Source organism: Acartia tonsa, chromosome 8 (assembly GCF_053477335.1).
Source record: "Acartia tonsa isolate MP-2025a chromosome 8, ASM5347733v1, whole genome shotgun sequence".
NCBI lineage: Eukaryota > Metazoa > Arthropoda > Copepoda > Calanoida > Acartiidae > Acartia > Acartia tonsa.
The window spans coordinates 46,245,331-46,267,113 of record NC_137267.1 but is presented as its reverse complement, the minus strand read 5'-3'; the positions used below and the strand labels follow the sequence as shown (position 1 = coordinate 46,267,113).

General features: G+C 34.2%; 1 protein-coding gene across 1 annotated transcript; it reads right to left on the bottom strand.

Annotated features, from left to right (window-relative positions):
- Positions 1 to 7,892: 7,892 nt before the first annotated feature.
- On the bottom strand, positions 7,893 to 12,606 carry LOC145327114 (uncharacterized). Its single transcript, XM_080170651.1, has 4 exons — positions 12,379 to 12,606; positions 10,249 to 10,373; positions 9,805 to 9,925; positions 7,893 to 9,226 (listed from the first exon to the last, which is right to left on the bottom strand). The coding sequence occupies exons 1-4, from the start codon at positions 12,475 to 12,477 to the stop codon at positions 8,174 to 8,176; spliced, it is 1,398 nt and encodes a 465-aa protein (XP_080026777.1). The 5' UTR covers positions 12,478 to 12,606; the 3' UTR covers positions 7,893 to 8,173.
- Between the last annotated feature and the right edge of the window lie 9,177 nt (positions 12,607 to 21,783).

The following is a 21,783-nucleotide window of genomic DNA, read 5'->3' as shown; positions in this document are numbered from 1 at the left end:
TTGTCGGCATTGCAATGGTCCCTACCCTTCCTATGAATTACTGTAAAGTCAAAACTTTGGATAAAGAAGATCCATCTCAGAGTTACACCATTTATTGTTCCTTTTTGCCATTTTTTGTAATGAACTAAGGAAATCGAATCTGTACGTACAATAAAGTTTCTAAATCTTAAATAATGAAGAAAGGTTTTAAGAACAAATACTAGGCATGCTAATTCGCCTTTATAACTTGGATAATTTTTCTCTGCCCCGTTACATTTTTTGGAACATATTCCAATAATTCTTTCTTCACCCCCCTGTTTTTGGCTGAGAATTCCAGCGAAATAACTTGTAGAAAAATCTACATCTACTATAAAGGGGTTTGGGTTATCCCACTGGGGATAGCCTTTACTTATAGAATTTGAGAACATATTTATAAAATTTTCCCAATCTTTTGATAGGGAATCGGTCCATTCGATAACTTTATCGTTTCTGTGTTCATCTAGGGTACAAGAGTTTTTTGCATAGGATGGGAAATAGGCCCTATAATAATTGGAGAAGCCCAGGAAACGCTGGAGTTCCTTGCCTGTCCTGGGCCTGCTCCAATTTTTAATCTGTTCTAAATATGCGGGGTTCATTTTAAGTCCTTGGGAACTGACTATATGACCTAAATATGTACATTCAGATGTGAAAAATTTACATTTGGCTAGATTTAACTTAAGTTTTGCTATTTTTAGGACTCCGAAGAGTTTTCTGAGATGCTTCAGATGTTCCTCAACATTCTTTGAGAATATAATAAGATCATCAAGGTAAGAAATTATAAATTCGTACAAGCCAGGGATAAGGGTTAGGACTCTGTCCATCAAATGGCAGAAAACACTTGGCGCGTTACACAGTCCGAACGGCAGCTTCTTGAAAAGATACTGCCGGTTAAGGGCTGTGAACGCTGTCAAGTGTTTACTTTCCTCTGAAATGGCTAGCGCATGGAAGGCGCTAGTCAAATCGAGGGTGCTAAATACATTGCCAGTGCCTAATTTTTCTAAATTACTAGAAATCAAGGGAAGGGGCCAGTTAATCTTTCGTGTTACACTATTAAGCGCACGAAAATCGATTACGAACCTAAGTTTACCTTCCCCCCCAGCCGTTGGTTTTTTCTTTACCGCAAAGATCGGGGAGGACCACTCGCTGTAGCCCTCCTCAATGACGCCCCCCCTTAACCAGTTTTCAATTTGTTCTTTTAATTTGGCTTCGTACAATGGGTTTAATTGAATGTTTCTAGCCTTAGTAGGTTTAGCCCCGGGGATCAAGTCTATTTTATACTGTAAGAGATCGCAGTTACCGATATCGGCATCGTCAACCGAAAATATATCGAAATGATCAAGGCATAATTTTACTACCTTTTCCTTCATCCCTGGGTTATTTTTGATAAGGTCGCTATTTTCTAAGTCTAATTTTTCTTTAATGAATTTAATTCTTTTAAGAAGTGTAGTTCCTGACAATTCATTTATTTGATTAATATTTTTATTGCAGGAATTTTGGGAATCCGATTCAAATTCAAAACAATATCCAACTTTAACGTTATTCAGTAAGGTAATATTTTTTCCTGCTAAATTAACAAAATTTACCCAACATTCTCCCTTTTATTTACATTATAAATACCCTCCATAAGCATCAAACCGTTATGGCTTGTCATTTTAGAATTATTTGGGGATATATACAGCTTCCTATTTTTTCGGCGGGTAGGTATTGTTATTACCGTTGTATTCCCCCCCGGCAGGAATGTTGTTTTCTTTGCTAGTTTTACGCATGTTTTATTTTGTTTTAATGTCCCAGTCCCCCCCTGGTTACTCCAATTTATTCCTGGGATAAGGGAGTTTTGTTCTGTATGAACATTGTTTGTAGGAATTAAGGGTATGTTTTTACTCTCTTCAACTATGTTAATTGTTGAATTTTCTATTGGAATTTGCTCGCCAGTGGGGAGCTCAAATGAGAACTTATCTAGTAGCAAATTAATTCGATTAACTTTGAGAAATTCATATCCTAGATTTATAATTTTAGACGTCGTTTCAGGGATGTAAAATGTTTCTTCGAATATTTTATCTGATCCATTAAAGCTGAATTTTAAGTTTACGTGTCCTATGATATTTACTGGTTTTAAATCTACAGACAGAGCGCTAAGATTGGCAGGGGTAAATGTGATTTTATTATCATCTAAGATTTCTTTAGAAATAAGGGACCTAAAGTTGTTTCCTGTATCCACTAAAGCATGTTGCAGGAATTCCCCCCCCACGGGATTAAGAACTTTTAGTTTTGCACAGATCGGCATTATAAAATAAATTATATTTTTAGTCGGAGCCTAAGATGCATATTTTCCAAGATCCCAACCCCAGCGGTTAAACGGTGGTAATCCTCACACAGAGATTTCCTGTGTTCCAGGTATAGTTGTCTGTCGAATCTTTTTAAATAATGAAATGTTTTAACAATGTGGTTAATTGTTAAAATAATTTTATATAACTTTCTGGGTTTCATTAAGTTTTTATTAAGCGCTTTTTAGCTCGAGAAATTTCTTAATGAGCATAAGAATGTTGATAGTTCTAAAGAAACTACTAAACTTTAATACGGGTCCTTATTTATATACTTGAATATATGATAAAAACCTATCGGAGTAAAATTGAACTAAAAAGTTTCGAAAGATGGAAAGGCTACAAAGTAGCTTAAAAATAAGTGTTCAGCTTGCAACTAACAAGACATTAAAAACAGACTGAATTATTTTTTGATTTCTGTCTGTATTTATACAAAATATAGTTTTACTAGTTTAGTATTTTGATTCACAATATTAAATAATATAAAGTTAGCGCTGAATTACAGCTCAAAAAATATTAGATATGACTAATATAATAAAGAGGATCAACCATGACTGATTTATTATTCTGATATTGTTAGTATTTATACTTAATTTTTCCACCTATGGGGTAGAACAATATGCATTACTTTTATATAGTGACCCTTTATTCCGCTGATTATCCTAGCGGAAGTTAATAGAACTAAGATATTTTTTTTTTTAATTTCCAGCTAAAAATAATTCAATCAAATATTAATTGAAACAAATTAAGATTTTATTAATCACGTTTTAAGTGATTTAAGTTTTTAATTTTATTTAAATGCTGCTTGATTGCAGCTCAAAAAATCAGAGTGGAAAAGATAATTAAAAATCTTTTGAACAACTGAATTAGATTTGGATATTCACTTGTATTTATACAGATTTTCCAGTGGACCCCCCCCCCCTTTACATGGATCCCTATTTATATGGGCCGCTGTAGCACTCGAGGCGACATCTTTCGGATACATAATAAATTAAATATAGTTCTATTATTGTCACTGTGCAAAATACAATGATATTAACCCATACAAATCCGTTATTATACATAATTGCTGAAAAATGAACCGAAAATGTGCAACTTTCAAATGAAATCGATACTGAGGCTTTAGCTCTAAAATCATTGTTTATATATAGATAATTTGCTTACAGTCCCCTAGCGGTTAAAAATTGAATTCAAATGTTTTAGATTCATAGTTATATACACTTAAAAATATACGCTATTTACATTTTAAATAGATCATGCGATATCAAAAATAAATACTACTAATATAGGAAATAGGTATTCACTTGTTGGCTTCTTTATAAAGACTATTAAATTTTAAAAAATGGAGATATTAAGTGCATGTGAAATGCTCCTCAGGTTACCTCCCTCTTTCCCCCAATTTCCTGTATCAGCTACAGTTGGATAGGGAAAGGAGGGGAAGGAGTTTATTTTATGTTGCTTAGTCATACTTAATAATAACAATTTGTTTTATTTTTTCGCGCCAAAGCATTGCTTGGTAAGGGATATTTGATATTAAGGAATTCGCAAGTTTAGCTTGACATGGGATATTTTGTTTATCTTTCATATCAAAATATGAAATTCATTCAGCCAATTTTTATTTTCTAGGATAGGGACAATTAATATCGCATATATCCATTTATTTTTACATATAATGGACGTGATTTTTAACAATCGCTTGTACATGTTTATCTATTTCAGATTCATCGCTGGCTTCCTGATCCATTTGGTTGATAGTTTTACGCGCATACTGCTCAGGTATTTTATTACTATTACCTGAAGCCTTTCTAGGTGGGGTGAATTTACTCCGTGTTTTACCAAAGCGGGACTCAGGATGTGGGGGCTCCCCAGCTTTCTTTTTGTTGCAATTCTGCACTACATGGCCAGGGATATTACAATGCCAGCATTTAATATTTTTACTCCTCCCATTAAAGACTCCTATGACGCCCTCGATTTGATCCCAAGCAATAGGATCATCCTCATGATCTACCCAAGAAGGAACCTCGTCAGGTTCTTCGGTTAAGTTTTCCTTATACACTGCCGTGTTAGTGGGGGTATTATCTTCGATAATGCTGATTATGGGTTGTTTTTTCGTTTCCGCAGAATTTTTAGGTAGGAACATTTCCATGGCTTGGGAATAGCAAGCCGAAAGGTTTTCCTTGCTAATATGGCCAGACCCGTCCCAATTAACGTATCTTTGTCTGAGGTTAATAAGTTTATTTAAGTAAGCGTTGTAATCGTCCAAAAATTGCATACTTTCAACATAATTGGCCATGTCCATGGCAAGGTTGGTATACAGCAGATTTTTGCTAACGTTAAGATAGAATTCTTTCCACTTCTTTTTAGGTATGATGCCAGGATTCATGAGTTTGAACACCCTAAGTTTGTTTTAAAAATAGGTGTCAAGGGGTTGATTAGTCTCTTGTTTTAGGTTGTAGAAGTACTGCGAGGCTACTTCTGGATCCGAGAAAGGAGTGACCAGCCTCCTGATCATCAGGTAATAACTTAAGGCAGATAAGGCCTGATTTCTTTCAGGCGTAATTAGGTCTCCTAATCGTTCCCCTCTAGAGTCATAAATTCGCTGGTATAAAATATCCTTAAAAAGGATTGGGTCACAGATTCTGTATGTCTTTGCAACCCTCCACAAATTAGAAAAGAAATTATCAAAGTCGGCCCTGCCGTCCCACCTAGGGGCATCCCTCGCAAAGTCAGAATCCCATTTTTGTCCCTTAATAAAGCATTCTTTAATAAAATCATCGTCGGCGGCGCTAGTTGTTGCTGTCGCGGGTGTACCTGGTGTGTTTCTTGTAGCGGGTCTTGTTGCTACATTGGGTGCAGACCCTGTAGGTCTACGGAGGGGCTCTAACGACTTATCCTATCAGGGATAAAGGGAAACCTTTCTAATAAGGTTTTTTCGTATTCCGTTAGGGAAGTTTCTCTTACATTCATCCAATTGTCATTATCCGCCGGACCTACAAAGCCTACAATTGAATAAGCCATACAACCTGGGGCTGTAATTCTATCCTTGGCGACCCATTCGGTCACGTTTATCCTTTGTTGGACCGATAGCCGGTCATAAAAAGTGGCATTAATTGAGTCATCACCTATGGTGTTAAAATGAGTCGTGTTAAGACTTTCGTTTAACGTTTTTTCCGCAAACAATGGGCCTAGATTTCCGTCCGCTGGGAGTTTTGATACCCTACGTTTTAGGTCTAAGATGTCGGTATCGGCTAATAATCTGCGATGTGATTCCGTATCCTTAAACCCTGCCCATTTTGTTTCTATTTCGAGCTTCATAATCTCGGATTCTTGTTTTATTATATCTCTATAATGTGACGAGTATTCGTTTAATTTAACATTTAACGCTTCCGTTATGAGTTCTTTGATTTTTTCAGGGGAAAGCAGGTCTGACTGCGGCTGCGTGTTATCAGGGACGGCCGAAGCCGACGGAGCCGGCGGAGTTTTGGTTTTATCATCCCCCTTCTTGGCATTATCGGTCATGGTGCTGGAGTGTAGTGTTCGTTAACACTGCTTTGTCTACCACGAACTTTTTTAAGAACTTGGGAGTATCCCTTTCTTCCTGTTTTTAGGGAGAAAATATGGAAAAGTGTGAAATTAAATACTAGTGTGAAAATAAAAGGCGGGTTCCTTTTTATCTTTATTTGGCAGTTTGCCACGAAATAATTATTAGCGATATTCTGTAACAAATTGTTACTATAAACTGTTTCCGTGAATAAACTTAGTTATCAGGAAAATATTAATTTCACTTTGCAATCGAAGCTACTTTACAGTTTGATTTTGTCTGTACGTTAATAATTATCTATACCTTCCCCCCTCAAAAATTGAGTGGTAGACAAGACTGCGCCAAAATGATGTATGAGGGGATGTACAGACAGACCGGAATACGAGTATAGAGTAGCTTCGACACAATTAAATATCAATAATATAACAAAGGTATTTCTAAAAAATACAATATTTATTAAGCAATTAAACTGGTTAGAATAGGCAGATTAATGGGATTATTATTATAGGATATATTTAAATATGATATCAATTAAAGGCTTGGACGTCTCGTTTTCTGTACAGGACAGAAAACCACGTGCACAGGAATATGGGACTAAGACTGTCGACAACCTAGCATATAGGTATACAGTCTACCAAGTGTAAGCTGGTGGAGAGATGTTCTCACAAGGCCTACATAAAATCAACTAGTCCCTCAACACAGCAGGATGGAGTATAGTGGCGGTTACAAGTGGAGGTCTGACTCAGCCAGAGAAGTATAGGAATGTGGACAGGGATGGAAATGCATAAACTTGAATGGAGAATACCACAAAGTGGTTCCGGAGAAAACCCCCTCCCCCCTGCATCAAAAAGTCTTCTGCTACGTCCCCCTTTATTGGATTAAACTGGATTTCATGCCCTTTCTTTGATAACTCTTATATTGAATTAATTGCCCATTGTCCCCTCCCTTACTCCCTGGCACTTTTTATACCCCCCGCGCGCCGGCAGCCATAAGAGCCAAGTCACTTTTGAAACTTGAATGGGGATTATCATACATATATGTATATGACACTCACAACTTATGATAAAAGTAAAATCTAAAAAAAGGGAGAAATGGACCCACCCTATTGTCCATCCGTTTCAGTGCTTCGCTTTTATGAATGTAGTCATCCTTGTTTTTCATTGTTTTGATAACTCAACATCCGATTCTTAACTCACTTTGTTCAGATGTTGTCATCCTTGTTAGTAGCTAAGTCACTTCCAAGAGTTTTGGTCCGTAAGGCTAGATAAGTCACAAATGTAAAATTAGTAGAAAAATATGCGGAAAACCTAAACGAGGACGTATTAAAGACCCATTTTGCGTAGGAATGTGTGATAATTAAAGTAAAAGAATAAACGGTGCATGAGTGGGGACCCTGTGCTGACTTTCAATTGGGTCTTCAGCGTCGGAAAGACAGCCAAGTCGCTACAAAATTTGCTAGCGGATGTAAAAGTTCTTGTAAAGCACTTGCGCCAGGTAGTTGTCTATTAAAACATCTATATTAAAACATTCCTTGTGTGATAAACGATAATTTTACGAGCCAAATTGCAGACATTAAATTTAATTTTGCTTGGGTTAAGTTAAGTTTTAAGAGCCCTTAAGAAAAAGTAAAAAAAAAATTTGAGGGGGGAGGGTAATTTTTTTCTAGGGGCGATTTCTCTTGGGAGGGTGGTGGTACCCTCCCCTAAAATAGTTATAAACCTTCCCGGGACCTATGAGAAGCTACCCTGTTAAGGAGAACCCTATCGGTTCAGCAGTTAGCGAGATCCTTAGGGGCTTAGCATGTAATAGGGGCTATATATTCAAAGAAAGGGCTAAAAAATAGTCTAAAACCATACCCAGACTTATTTTTTAAAAAAAAACCACAAAAAAAACATCTTAGGACCTATTAGAAGTTTCACTGTAAAGGAAAACCATACCAGTTCAATGGTTAGCGAGATTCTTGGATACAGACAAAAAAGCTTATTAGTTTATATACTAAGATAAGATAAGTATTATCATTTAAAATTTTATTTCTAAATTTTGTCACATATACAATTAAATATGAGGTAACTCTATACACATTTATACATAAAGATCACAGTAAATAATACAAACATAATATGATTAAAATGATTATATAAATATCTGAATGAAATTTCGGAGATGAGCAAAATATGGAGTGTTCAAATTCGTTTGCAAATATTAAATTAGTGGTTTGAATGGATTATCAATGTGAAGAAAAAAATCTTTGCAGACGCCATTGAACACCCAAAATAATTGCTAGCAGAAAATCTTAGCTCTTGGTGGCAAGGAAAAGACTTTCAAAGTAGGTGTAATCAATCTGTTGGACATCCTTGAAACCGACCTCCTCCAGGTAGAGAGACAGCTGAGCTCCCAACTCGTACTCTTCTGTGTAGGGCTCGGGTCCCTTCTCCCCATTATCATCCCAATGGTGGCCCCATGTGTTGAACTCAATGTAGAAGAACCTCTCGACAATGTTCTCAACGTAGGGTACTTCAAAGCCGTTCATGACACCTCCGGATTTCAGCAGGCGGTACATTTCATCCACAATCATCTTGGCGTTGTCGGCGGGCATCTCGTGCAGCACATAGGCATAGTTGATGATGTCAAAGGTCTCTGACTCCAAGAAGGATAAATCTTCAGCGTTGGCCTGGTAGAATTTTATGTTGGTAATATTTCTCAAAGTCTGCCATTGGCGGGCCATTCTAATGTAAGGAGCTGCCAGGTCAACGGCTATCACCTCAGCCTCGGGGAACAGCTCGGCCAGCACAAAGGCTGAAAATCCGGGTCCTGTGCCAATGTCCAAAATTCTCTTTGGCTGTTTCTCTCCGTGATACTTGAGTATATACTCTCTGATCAGATCCTCGTGCAAAAAGTTGAACTTTGACTTGCCAAGGTATGAAATTCTGACGGTGTGACCGTTGTTATAGCCCCCAGGCAGGAAATGCACGTAGGTCTGGTCAAAATGGGGCGGGGTGACAACCTCGTGACCGGGTGGGGACACATCCTCGCCAGAGAAGTCGGGATACGTGTTCAGGAAGCTGTTGAAAAACTCCAGGTATTCGCTCAAGTGTCCTCTAGCCCTGAAGGCCATCAGGTAAACATAAATCTCAAAAGGAGTTTCAGGAGCGGTGATAGTGTCAAGTTCAGTGGTGAAAATTGGTGGCTCGGGAGGGAACTCTGGAGCTCTGTAGGCCTGGGGGATGACAACCTTCATGAACTCAGTCAGGGTGGACATGAAGCCCAAGTCTTGGCCGGACCAGTTGATGCCCAAGAAGTCGCTGAGCTCTGTGCTTATCAGGATGGATTCGTGCTGGCCAGCAATCTAAAACAAATGATTATTTCATTTCAATTTTTTTTGTTAAAATTCAGTTTTATGTATCTTAACATGTGCTTTTATTTTATTGATATATGTATATATAAACCAACATGTCTGCAACTGCATGTAAGAAATAAGTCGTCTTTTTAAAATTCTGAATAGTCAACATAATTGATTCGCCCCTATTCTCTAGGGCAGGATAAGAAAAGCCTACAACCACCCCAGGATAATAATAAAGCTTTCCTGAAAAGTACAACCAATTGGTTCCAGTAATTATCAAGATATCTGGTTTATTTTACTTTGAAATTTATTAGTTTATTAATAAGCCTATACAGAGAGAGGGGACAATGCACTGTTTGTTATACTGGTCCCCAAGGTCTTATATTGACGTTTTCTTATTCGTTGGCTTAACAACCTTTATTCAATTTTGATTGGTTTGTTTATTTATACGTTGAGTGTACAAACATTTCAAACACTACTTGTAAAAGGAGAATTTGTATATCATTGCAATTGGGGAAATAGATCAATATATAGGCTATTGTCTTATCCCTTTAGATCCCTGGATCCTATATTTGACTACTAACCTGAAGGTACTCATGGAGGCTTTCAACACTGTCTTCTGCAGGCAGTACAACATCACTGATGTTATCAAAGACCCAGCGAGAGTGGAGCATCTTGTCAAACTTTTGAAACTCATTCCATGACCTAGAAATTATGTTTTAATTGATTGAAGTTGGGTAAAAATGTAAGAAAAGCATGGAATTATTTAATCTCAATTAATATTTTAATATTTTTTCCCCATCCCCCTCTCTTAATATTTATAAACCTTCCCAGGACCTATGAGAAGCTACATTGTAAGGGAGAACCATATCGGTTAATCAGGAAAGGAACTGAGGAAAGTAAGTTAATTAGTACCCAAAGTTTTATAACCACATTTTCTCTTATGTTGGCTCCAAAATTATTATTGAATTTTGATTTCAAGTTAGTAGTGTCCAAACATTTCAACCAATAATAAAACGTATTCCTACCTGTGAATCATACCCTCTTCCTTGCCATTGTTTGGTGTCTCAATATCGAACTCTATCCTGTAGATGGGCTGGCCCCTGAAGTCCTGGGGGTCCAGAGCCACGCATCTCATACCAAGGGGTGTGCCCTGAAACAAATAATTTCTGTTTAGACATTTATTATAAGCAGGAACAGGGGATAGTTCATTTGTAGGAAAATTATTTCTCACCATTTTTCACCTATCAAATATATCAGATTTTTTTGGAATAGTTATTTATCGCATCGTATTATAGACAGCTTTCCGTGGATATTAAAATCAAAAAAATAAAACCAGTTTTGGTGGCACCGAGGAGCCGAAGTTTCAATATCAAAATTTGTTTCAATACCAAATAACGTTTAATAATTTTTATCTTTTTATGATTATATAAATAGCTGCACATGTTCTTTATATAATTTAAATAAGTAAATAAACAGATAAAAAAAACAAAAATTAAAAATTATTAAGATAAAGCATAACAAAGACTATTATAACCATAAGTAGCGCAGCTACAATTAATACAGGATATACGAGGATATAATGACAGGGGAAATTGTTGTTAATTTAGCTTGCTAATGTGGACCTCATTTATTAGTTAGTTCGTTCATCCAGGGGATGGGATGGTTAGGGGTCTCGTTATTTTAGCCAGCTGTAAGCAACACTTCAGAGTATATGAAAATCTGTTATAACATTCATGTAATAATATATCGATTAATGCAAAAACATATCAAGAAAACAATATTTTTGACATTTTTAGCCAAAATTCAATAAAGCAGAGATGTATTAAAACAAAAGAAATATTTTGGGAGCCATTGTCAGCCAATCACTGCTTTCGACATCTTCCAAAGATTAAATTTTAGGGCAATAAAAATTTCAAATCCTTCAAAAACTGTTATTTTACATAATTAGGTTATGGTGCTGTTATGCTTCTAACAATTTAGGTATTTATGTCATCATTGTTTGTTTTAATGTTTTAAAATGAACTCGTGGTTTCACAAAATGTGATAAACGTTTCTGTAATCTTTGATGATGTTTAATTAAATGCGTTGTTTTAATCACATTTTCAAATAAAAAACTGAATATTACAGGGAGGGAGGGGACATTGGACTGTTTATTACTCTAGTCCTCAAAGTTTTATAATAACGTTTTCTAATTTGTTGTTTTATTAACTTTGGGGACTTGGATTAAATTTTTATTGGTTAGTTTTAAAATATTGTGTCCAAACGTTTCCACCTATAATCTTGTTCTACAGAAGTCGTAAATTAGTTTATCATCATTGGGGATTTATTTCTATTTCTCATTTATTGTCTTATCCCTTTATATTCCTGTAAGTTTATCTTAAATAATTATTAACCTAAAGGCACCAAACAAAATTAGCTAAATAGAAAATTGATGCACCAAAAAAATTATGTAGTTTAAGCTAGTTATAACGAGCTTTTAAAAGCGAAGCCTTTCTTTAATTAGGGTCTGTCCAACTGTTCGTAACGGTTAGATCTTTTCAATGATTTAGGAACGCTAGAATTGTTCTATCGATTTCAAACTTTCTGACACTCTACAAGAGTTAATGTTCGTTTATCCTACCGTTTCAGAGCTTCGCTTTATGGTTGTTGTCATCCTTGTTTTTACATATTATTAATACATAAAACTTTATAACATTTCTGAGGTAATAGAAAAAATCATGTAAAATTCAGTTTGAACAGATAAATTAGGCCTTTTGCTTTTTCAAATAATCAGACTTTAAAATTACAATAAAGTTTTTTTAGGGATTGAAATCAACAAAGTTCTAAGGGTAGTTTAAATGCCATATTGCTTAATAAAATACTCTGGCTTTATAGCATAAATAAAGTGGTAATTGAAATAGTTAATTATCTCATCGTACTTTAGACAGCTTTCAGCAGTTATTAAGATGAAATATTATATCATTAAAATTAGTTTTTTTGGCCCCGAGAGGCCGAAGGCGTAGGGTTAAAAACTGATATTGATTTTATGATTTGTATTTTAATAGTAGTGGAAAATTGTCTGTAATACATTATTGTTTTGTATGGCTGCGAACCGGTTCTAATCCAGCGGATATTTATCGGTTTCGGAGCCATACTGCACTACAAAATAGTTTTACCTCTTGATATCTAGGAATAAAAGAAGCTTTAGGCGCGGCTAAACTGACCGCCGCCAAACAGCTAAGCTGTGCAACCGCTAAACTCAGTATTCTTCTCATAGTTGTGTTAAGATTTCTGTATCCAGTGTTGGACTGAATTAAACTCTTGCACGGATAACCTTTTTAAATAGATTTTACCTTTGTTTGTTTAAGTTATATAAATAATTATAGTTTTATAAGGATTGTACAATGTACCAGGAATCTAAATGGATAGGACATTGTTCGATAGATTGATGTAATACCCAATCATGATGCACAAATTTTTCCCTTCTGTAGATTAAAATTAGTTGTTGAAATGTTTAAACACTCAATTTAATAAACCAACCAATCAAAATTAACTAAAGTCCCCAAAGTTATTAAGCTAACGAATAAAAAATCGCTGTTATGACACTTTGGGGACAAAATGCCCGGATCTACTGCAGTTCACGGTAAAATATTGCTGGTAACGAATATTGCCAAAAATCTTAAAGGCTGCTAGCTGCCAAACGGCTGAACGTACAGATCATACCCGCACACCATTTTAAGCGGTATAAGAAGGCCTACAAATAATCTGAAATAGCCAAGATCCAATGATGCACAGGGAAAGCTTCACTAAAGAAAAAACGCGTAAATAGGCCTTTTTCGCGCATTTCTCTGCACTGCGAGATAATTATGCATTATTGATTTATGGCTATTCCAGATTATTTGTAGGCCTTCTTATACCGCTTAAAACAGTGTGCGGGCATGATCTGTACGTTCAGCCGTTTGGCAGCCTGCTGCCTTTTAAATTCATAGATTTTTGGCAATATTCGTTACCAGCAACATTTTACCGTGAACTGCAGTAGATCCAAATGGCCAATGTCCTCTATCTCCCTGACATTGTACACTAAAACAATTATTGTTGATAACGAAGTGACCGAGTGATTTATTTATAAAAGCGAAGCTTTTCTATAATTAGGTTCCGTCCGTCCTTCCGTAACGATTAGCTCTTATTGTTAGTTTATACATGTTAGAATTGTCCTATAGATTGCTAACTTTGCATAAAGATTCTTATACCAGAAAGGTACGATTTAGGAAGGTTAGCAACTTTACAATCGTTACTAGAATGTCTGTACATCCAATTAAAACATGTTGAATTTTAACATTTTTGACAACATCTTTTAAGGATAAATTGAATATAATTACTAAATTAGCCTTTTTTATCTGGTTCTTGGAATTCAGATTCCTAGAACAACAAAATACAACGTTATAAGCGAAGCATTTTCTTAGAAATGTATGTTTGTCCTTATCAGTTTTGCAACAATTTAATTACAATTTTTTAAAAATTATACTTATACAGCATGACCCTCGAAAAAGTATTTTTAAGCACCTGCAGCCCTTATTTCTCAATGAATTATTAAAAAATGCATATGTCCTTGTTCTCCATAGTATTTCACGTAAGTAGATATACAAATTTTTTTTTACCTCCATTAACACCGGAGATTTTTAGAGCTAAAGTTTTGAAAAAGTGACTGAGAAAAAGAATTTTTTTTTGTTTCTCTTATTTTTTGGATGGTTATATTATGTTTTTCTGGCAACTGAATAATGAGACACAAAGAAAAACAAGTTAACTAAATATTTCTTTTTTATTCCACCAAAAAATATAAATTTTTAATGGCAAAAAATACTACTGAATGAATTGATTGTTTGCAAATTTTAGGTTATTTATTAACCCTTATTTATGGAAAAGGATTAATTATGACAGTTGCTCCGCCTACTTTTCTGACATCTCAATTATTTAATAGGGGGTAAATTAAGCTTTTTAGACTAAAAAATCATTATGTTTATTTTTATTTTCTTTATAACTTTTTTGTTATTAAAGTTAGGATTGTGAAACAAAAACAATTTTCCTGCTATATTCATAGAGATTTATTTGGTTTTTTAATCTTAAACAATTTTGCCTAATAAGTAAGTTTTTCAAAATATCATTAAACTAAAAAGACTCATAAAATATGTGTAAAAAAATGCTTTTTACTCAAAAACTAAATTTTTTATTTCATTTTTGTATAAAGTTTCTGCTAGTAACAAAAATAAAAGGCTTTCTAGCTTAATTTTGCTAAAAAAGTCGTTTCATGTTAAAAGTTACTTTTTCCTCAGTCACTTTTTCAAAACTTTAGCACTAAAAATCTCCGGTGTTAATGGAGGTAAAAAAAATATTTTTATATCTACTTACGTGGAATACTATAGAGAACAAGGACATATGCATTTTTTAATAATTCATTGAGAAATAAGGGCTGCAGATGCTTAAAAATACTTTTTCGAGGGTCATGCTGTATATTCTGATTATTCAGTTCTGACACTCTACAGGTGTTAATATTCGTTTGTCCTTCAGTATCAGAGCTTCGTTTTAATTGATCTCGCATCCTTGTTTTCTCAGAAGTAAAGTTATGATAAATTTTAAATAAACGATAATATTTTATGCTAAAGCAATAGCCCCCTCCCCGTATTATTTTCATGTTTATGGAAAATTATCTTTAATGCGATGCTATAAATGATTTTTAAGCATGGCTAAGAACTGATTCTAATCCAGCGGATACTAATCGATTTCAAAGCCATACTGGAAAAAGTATTTTGACATAATGCTTCCACTGAAAAATATTAAAAAGGTTGCTTAAATTACCAAATCTAATTAAAAGTCAGAGAACTTAAGGGATAAGACAATGGACGATAAATTGATGTACTATACGTCCTAAATAAGATTAAAATTATGGGTTGCAAACTTTGACCACTGACAGTTTCCAACTAACCAATCAAATAAAAGTATTCAAAGTTTTTGAGCCAACGAATAAGATAGAAATTTGGGTGCCAGCCAGTGTAATTTATTAGGATATAACATACTAGCGGCTACGCCCCTAGAAGCCTCTAGGGGACTGGTAGGAGGGGAAAAAGTCGACCTCATCCCATTTTAAATTTGAGTTTCAAAAGAGTTTTAAAAAAGTATTTTGGGGGGGGGGGGATGGTGGTGAAGACACCCTCTCCAAAAATAGTTTAAAACCTTCCCAGGATCTATAAGAAACTTTACTGTAAAGGAGAACAATATCAGTTTAGCGGTTAGCGAGATCCTTCGAGACAAACAAAAAACGCTTACTACTTTATATAATACTTTGTATTATAGATGACTAGAGTTGGCTCGATATAATTATCTCCCTATTGGCTAGTTTTCTATATGCATATCTATTTCTCAATAAATCTATTTTCCTCACCCGGCATTACTATCTAAAAGAAAGTAAATATTTAATAATTTAAATGATTTTAAAAAGATTTTTTTAAATTATATTTTTTTCTTTACATTACCATCACCAAAGGGTTAATAATGATGATTACAATTTTAGTTTAATATTTGAACACACAAAATGTCGCCACAATCGAATTCTTTTAAAACAGAGTTTTCTTAAATTTATTATATTATAAGTTAAAATTTTCTTTTTTATTATTAGAAATTAAATACATCAATATAAGGTAAATAGCAACATGAAATTAAAAAAAGGAATTTATTTTGTATAAAGTAAAATAATGGGTCTTATCGTTCTGGGCAATGAGAGTTTATTATGGATTATTGGAGCACTATGAGTTTTAAACAAATATTCCTTGGAAAATTTGAGCTCGTTTATAGACATTTATTTCCTATATAGATCTAACATGGATCTTGAAGCAATTAAGCAGGCCGTTTTGTACATGTTAAAAATTGGAAGATTTCATTAAATAAAAGTTATCGCAAATATACTTAGTAAATAAGGGGCCCACTGTAAATAAATGGATACTGTTTACTGAAAAGTGTACATACATGTCATCCAATACATGTAATTCCATTTTTTACCTGTTATTATATTATGTCATATTACAATAACTTTTCTTATTACCTAATGAGAAAATACGTTTTTCATAAATTTTACACTAATCCTTATATAAAAGTAACAGGATGTATGTTTGTTTGCTATTTGAATGATATTGGTAACCGCTGGACCGATTTAGTTCGTCTTCACAGTGATGCTTATTACAGGTCCATGGAGCTTTTAAGAAATATTATGTTGAAAGTTACCTCCACCCTCTCCAGAGAAATCTAAAGAAAAAAAACAATTTCTAAACTTATTGTTTTAATAGTTAAACTGCTTAGTTTAAGGCTGTCGATATTACTGACGACTAAAAACTGCGGCGGCAGCTTAGCAAAAGTCTAGGGTAATATAGATGGCTGCATTTTATCAGTTATAGCGGTTGAAATACATGACATGTTACAGCTGGTTTTATCAGGGATCTAAAGCGATAATTGATGTACATCCCCAATGATGATACACAAAAATTCCCATTCTGTAGATTAAGATTAGTAATTGAAACGTTTGAATACTCAACTTAATAAACCAACCAATAAAAATTCAGTAAAAGTCCCCAAAGTTGTTAAGGTAACGAATAAGAAAACGTTATTATAAAACTTCGGAGATAAGGTAAAAAGGTCAATGTTAAATCCCTACCTGGGTTTTACTAACTATTTATTAGCATTTTGTTATTATTTTCAATATATTAAAAACGTTTCATTTATTTATCTATTTAAAACTAAACAATAACAGATAATAAAAAACATTTCACTCATCAAATGAAAAATTAATTCATAATTTTTGTATTTTCTAAACTTTATGTATTATGTATTTTAGGATGTATTGTCAATAAATTACTCAGGAACGTCCAAGCATTTTTTTTGAGGGGGATAAAATGATGGATGACGGGTAATAAAAATCTGAAAATTGAAATGACGCAAATTCTGACGCAATTCTGAACGCAATTCTCACGTTTATCTAAAAATGCAACATATAATAATAGCTATTAAAACAATTTTCAAGCATAACTTTTATCTTATTAGGATAACAATTAAAAAAGAAAAATATTTTTACCATATGAAATTCGTGATCAAACACCTAATTGAAAAAAATGCAAGACATAGCTTTTATTTTAAGAAAGACTAGGGGCAACGGACGCCCCCAAGAAGCCTCTAGGTGTTCTTAAGGTGGGAGGGGGATAAGTCAACCGCCCTTCTACTTTTTAACTGAGTTTTAATAAGAAATATTCAGAAAAAAATTTGGGGGTGTGATTTTAAATTGGGAGGGTAGAGATACGCTCTCCCAAAATAGTTAAAAACCTTCCCTGTACCTAAAAAAAAGCTTAATTGCAAAGGAAAACCAAACAGATGTCATTTTTTAACAATTTTATATAAAAAAACATTGGCGCACTTGTATAAACACCTTATCGCTATCAAGTTTTTGAATAGATAATCCAGAAAAATCCAGTTCAAAGGGGAATGCATAAAGAGATGGGGCGAATCGAACCGAAAATAGTTATGATGGACATCTTCCTTCATCAAAATGATGGGTTTCAATGTTTGAGGGGGGAGGGGGGGTACACAACCATTTACCCCCACCCTTGGAGTCTATGAAATTACTGATTACAGCAGTGCAGTAATAAGTATTTCCTAGGGTCATCTCAAAAAACGCCTATCCCAAAAAACGCCCACTACAAGATAATTTTTAAAATGTAGTAGGCATTTTATGAAAAAGGCGTTTTTTGAGATAGGCGTTTTTTGAGTATAGCCATTTCCTAATGTAATGCTATTTCATTTTAATTACATCTATGCTATGTACATCAATATTAGATTAGCTTTGGCTGATTGACGTATGTCCAAACGTACATCATAATTATAGATTAGCTGCGCTACTTGAAATGTTTATTACTCACATTTTACTCTTATCTAACTTTATACAAAAATAATTATGAATTTGAAATATTTACAAAATGCCTATCTTTATACAACTTCAGTTGCAGCACGTTTTTAAAAACTAAGCCTCCCTATAATTAAGGTAGGTCCGTCCGTATGTCCGTAACGGATAGCTTTTTTCGTTAATTAAGGCATGTCAGAATTGTCCTATCGATTTCAAACTTTGTATGATGATTCCTGTAGTAGTTAGGTATGATTTAGAAAGTGTAGCAACTCTATAATCATTACTAGAATGTCCGTACGTCAATTATAAACATGATGATTTTCAACCCTTTTAACAACAATTTTTTATGTGATATAATAATCCGATCATTACATTAAGGTACATTATTATAAGTATTTAGGAAGTTTTGCAACAAATTTACATAAAATTTTGTCAAAACATTTATATTTCTATTTTGTATATTCAGTTCTGACACTCTAAAAGATATAATGTTCGTCTGTCATTCTGTTTCAGAGCAGCGCTTTTATGGATGTTGTCATCCTTGTTTAAATATATTTTAACCCTTCTATAATACTTACATCATTATAAAAACAAGGATGACAACATCCATAAGTGGCAACGCACAAAAAGACCATGGATTAATGGACAAACAGACAAAGTGAGTTATATGCGAAATATTTATGTTTTGTTGTCATAAAAAAGGAAGCTGTACAGCCATGTGACGGCATAAAAATGAGGGAAGAGAGGAGAAGTGGGAAAGAAAACCCCTGAAAAAGATATGGATAATCCCTCATTTTTATGACGTTACGTGGCAGATTTTTTAGACACTTTATAAAGCTTCAAAAAAAGGAAAGAGTAATAATTAGATTTATGTTAAAAATCATAAAACGTTTTAATATAATTATATACTAGGCGCTCTTTGCTATAGACCAAAAAATTTCAGCTGTATTTCTTTAAAGCAGCCGAGAAAATCACAGTTCTTTTATAGTGTTACAGACAGATAGACGAACGAACGGATAGACAGACAAAGTAAACTAAAGTGTAGCTTTTCTACTAAAAAGATAAAGAAATTGCGCAAATTGCAGTTATGATTATGCTTATATAAATTTTAAAAAGGAGATGTTTTCCCCAGAAGTGTCTTGCTGAGCACTAATCCCCCCCCCCCACTTCTTGTTTTTGAATTAAATTGAAAATAAAAACGGGGGAGGTTTTTTTTGTTAGTTTATTTCATACGGTCAGGTCAGATTAAAAAATGTAATGCAAGTTTTAAAGCTCCGCATCGTTAGGACGCCCTTCGGGGCTAACAAAGCCTAAATCTATCTTATATTTTATCGTTTTAATATCTTTTGAAAGCTGTCTATAATACGATGCGATAAATAATTATGACTGTATGATTGTTAGTAATACAAACATTATGACAAGAAAACATCTATTTCAAAACATTCTAGCCTCATAAAAGAAAAGTTTATATAGGTTTTTACTATTTATAATGACCTATTAAAAACAGTTCTAGATATACAAAAGCTTATTTTAATTTACTAATAAATTTCTATCAACGATTTTTGCAATAAAGAAATTATTTACTTGATTTTAAATGTCTACATATTTCATTTTAACAAAATCTTGGGAATCAAAAAATAAATAAGTAACTGCAAAGCCCTTCATCAATGGACCTTTGTTATTACGCCACCACCCTTTGTTTGTCTTTGTGTGTATCTGTGTATCTGTGTGTCTGTACCGAAGGATCTCGCTAACCGCTGAACCGATCGGGTTCTCCTTAACAGGGTAGATTGTCATATGTCCCGGGAAGGTTTATAACTATTTTGGGGGAGGGTACCACCACCCTCCCAAGAGAAATCACAATAAAATCAAAAATATTAAATATTTCCGCCGCATAGTGTCGCTAGCATAGTCGCGCTACGTAGTTGCGCTGCGAAGACGCATGAATTTAACAATTGATAACATAGACAAGTTATTTCTCAAATTAGATATTTAAAATAAATCAAAAAACATTTAAAGGCCACTAGAGGCCTCTAGGGGCGTAGCCGCTAGTATATGATAATTTAAGATGAAATTTGCACTGTTTGAAAGTTAAAAAAGCAAAGATCGGAGGTGGATTCTTAAAAAAAATTGGCCCACTAAACGCTTAGTGAAACAAAATTGTTTTCGTGAAAACAATTTCCAAAATCACATAAAAAATCTACAAAAATTAAATAAAATCTTATGTTAATAACCCTTCTATGATTTTGTTTAATTTTTGTAGATTTTTAATGTGATTTTGGTGGATTTTTCACGAATCCACCTCAGGAGGAGAGAAATTTGGAAGATGGTTGTTCATAAACTCAGACTATGAGTTACCGTATTATTCTGTAGAAAAACAAATGTGGAAAACTATGGATTTAACTTTCATAGTTATTTATCGCTATCTGCGGATATTAAAATAAAAAACAACATGGTGGTATTTATTTTATGATTTTTATTTTAATATCAGTGGAAAATTGTCTGTAATACGATGCTACACATCAAGGGCGTCCAAGCTTTTTCATTTGGGGGGGGGGGGTTAAAAATTTAAAATTCAATATTTTGGTGGGGGTGCCCCCAAATTCATTTGGGGGAGGGGGGGGGGGGGGGGGGGTAATGTTCTTATCATATAGGCAAGGACGTCCATTCCTTTTAATTTTTTTTTTGGTTGGGGGATGGAGTAAAAATTCCAACTTCATTAGGCACCCTCCCATTGGACGGCTAAACATGATTCTTCAGTATCGCTGAGAGCAGGTTATTAATCGGTTTCGAAGCCGTACTTTAAATATGATTATCAATAGCTTCCCTGCTATTAGCATTTATTGTTCTGATACACATGTCAGATTTGCTTATTGTAAATAGTTTAATATCAGCTTTTGCTAAACAAAAACATTCAAGATTTACAATTTAAGTATAACGAAAAATGACGTATGTTTTTACGTCTGTCTGTTACGATATTGCTAATCACAGGACCGTTTGAGAAGTATTTTTTGGGGTACTAAATATAGGTTTGGGCTGGTTCTAATCCATTTGTAATTTGTAGATTTTATGATTATCTTGAGCTGGATCTTTAAATCGTTTTTATGGTGCGCTGAATCGGGGCGATTCAGAGGTGAGCCGTAGGTGCGCTGGTGGTGAGCCACAGCGCACCTATAAAACATTGATTTTTAAAAGATTTTCGGCGCGGTGTTTTTAGATCGCTTGCGCACTCACTAAAATATCGATCCGCGCCAGTACAACTTTATTACTTAAGGCGTGTCAGTAAGGTATTTTATATAAAATGCCGTGTCAGTATGGTATTTTATATAAAACATTAATATATAATTTATTTTAAAAATAACTATAAAAATGTTTTCTCGATAGTTTTGCAATAAAATATTAAAGTAATTAAAAAAATATCCATTTATTACATATGATTCACCCCGATTTAAACCGGCAATGCCACTCGGTGAGTGGCATTGGCGCGCCGGTACCGCGCCACTGCCCGATCCAAATCGCCCATGCAAATTCGATTTAAAGATTGGTATTTAATAATTTGATGGTGCGCTGAATGAATCGCCCCGGTTTAAATCACCTATAAACGATTTAAAGATCAAGCTTTGAACAGCAATAAGCTAAATAT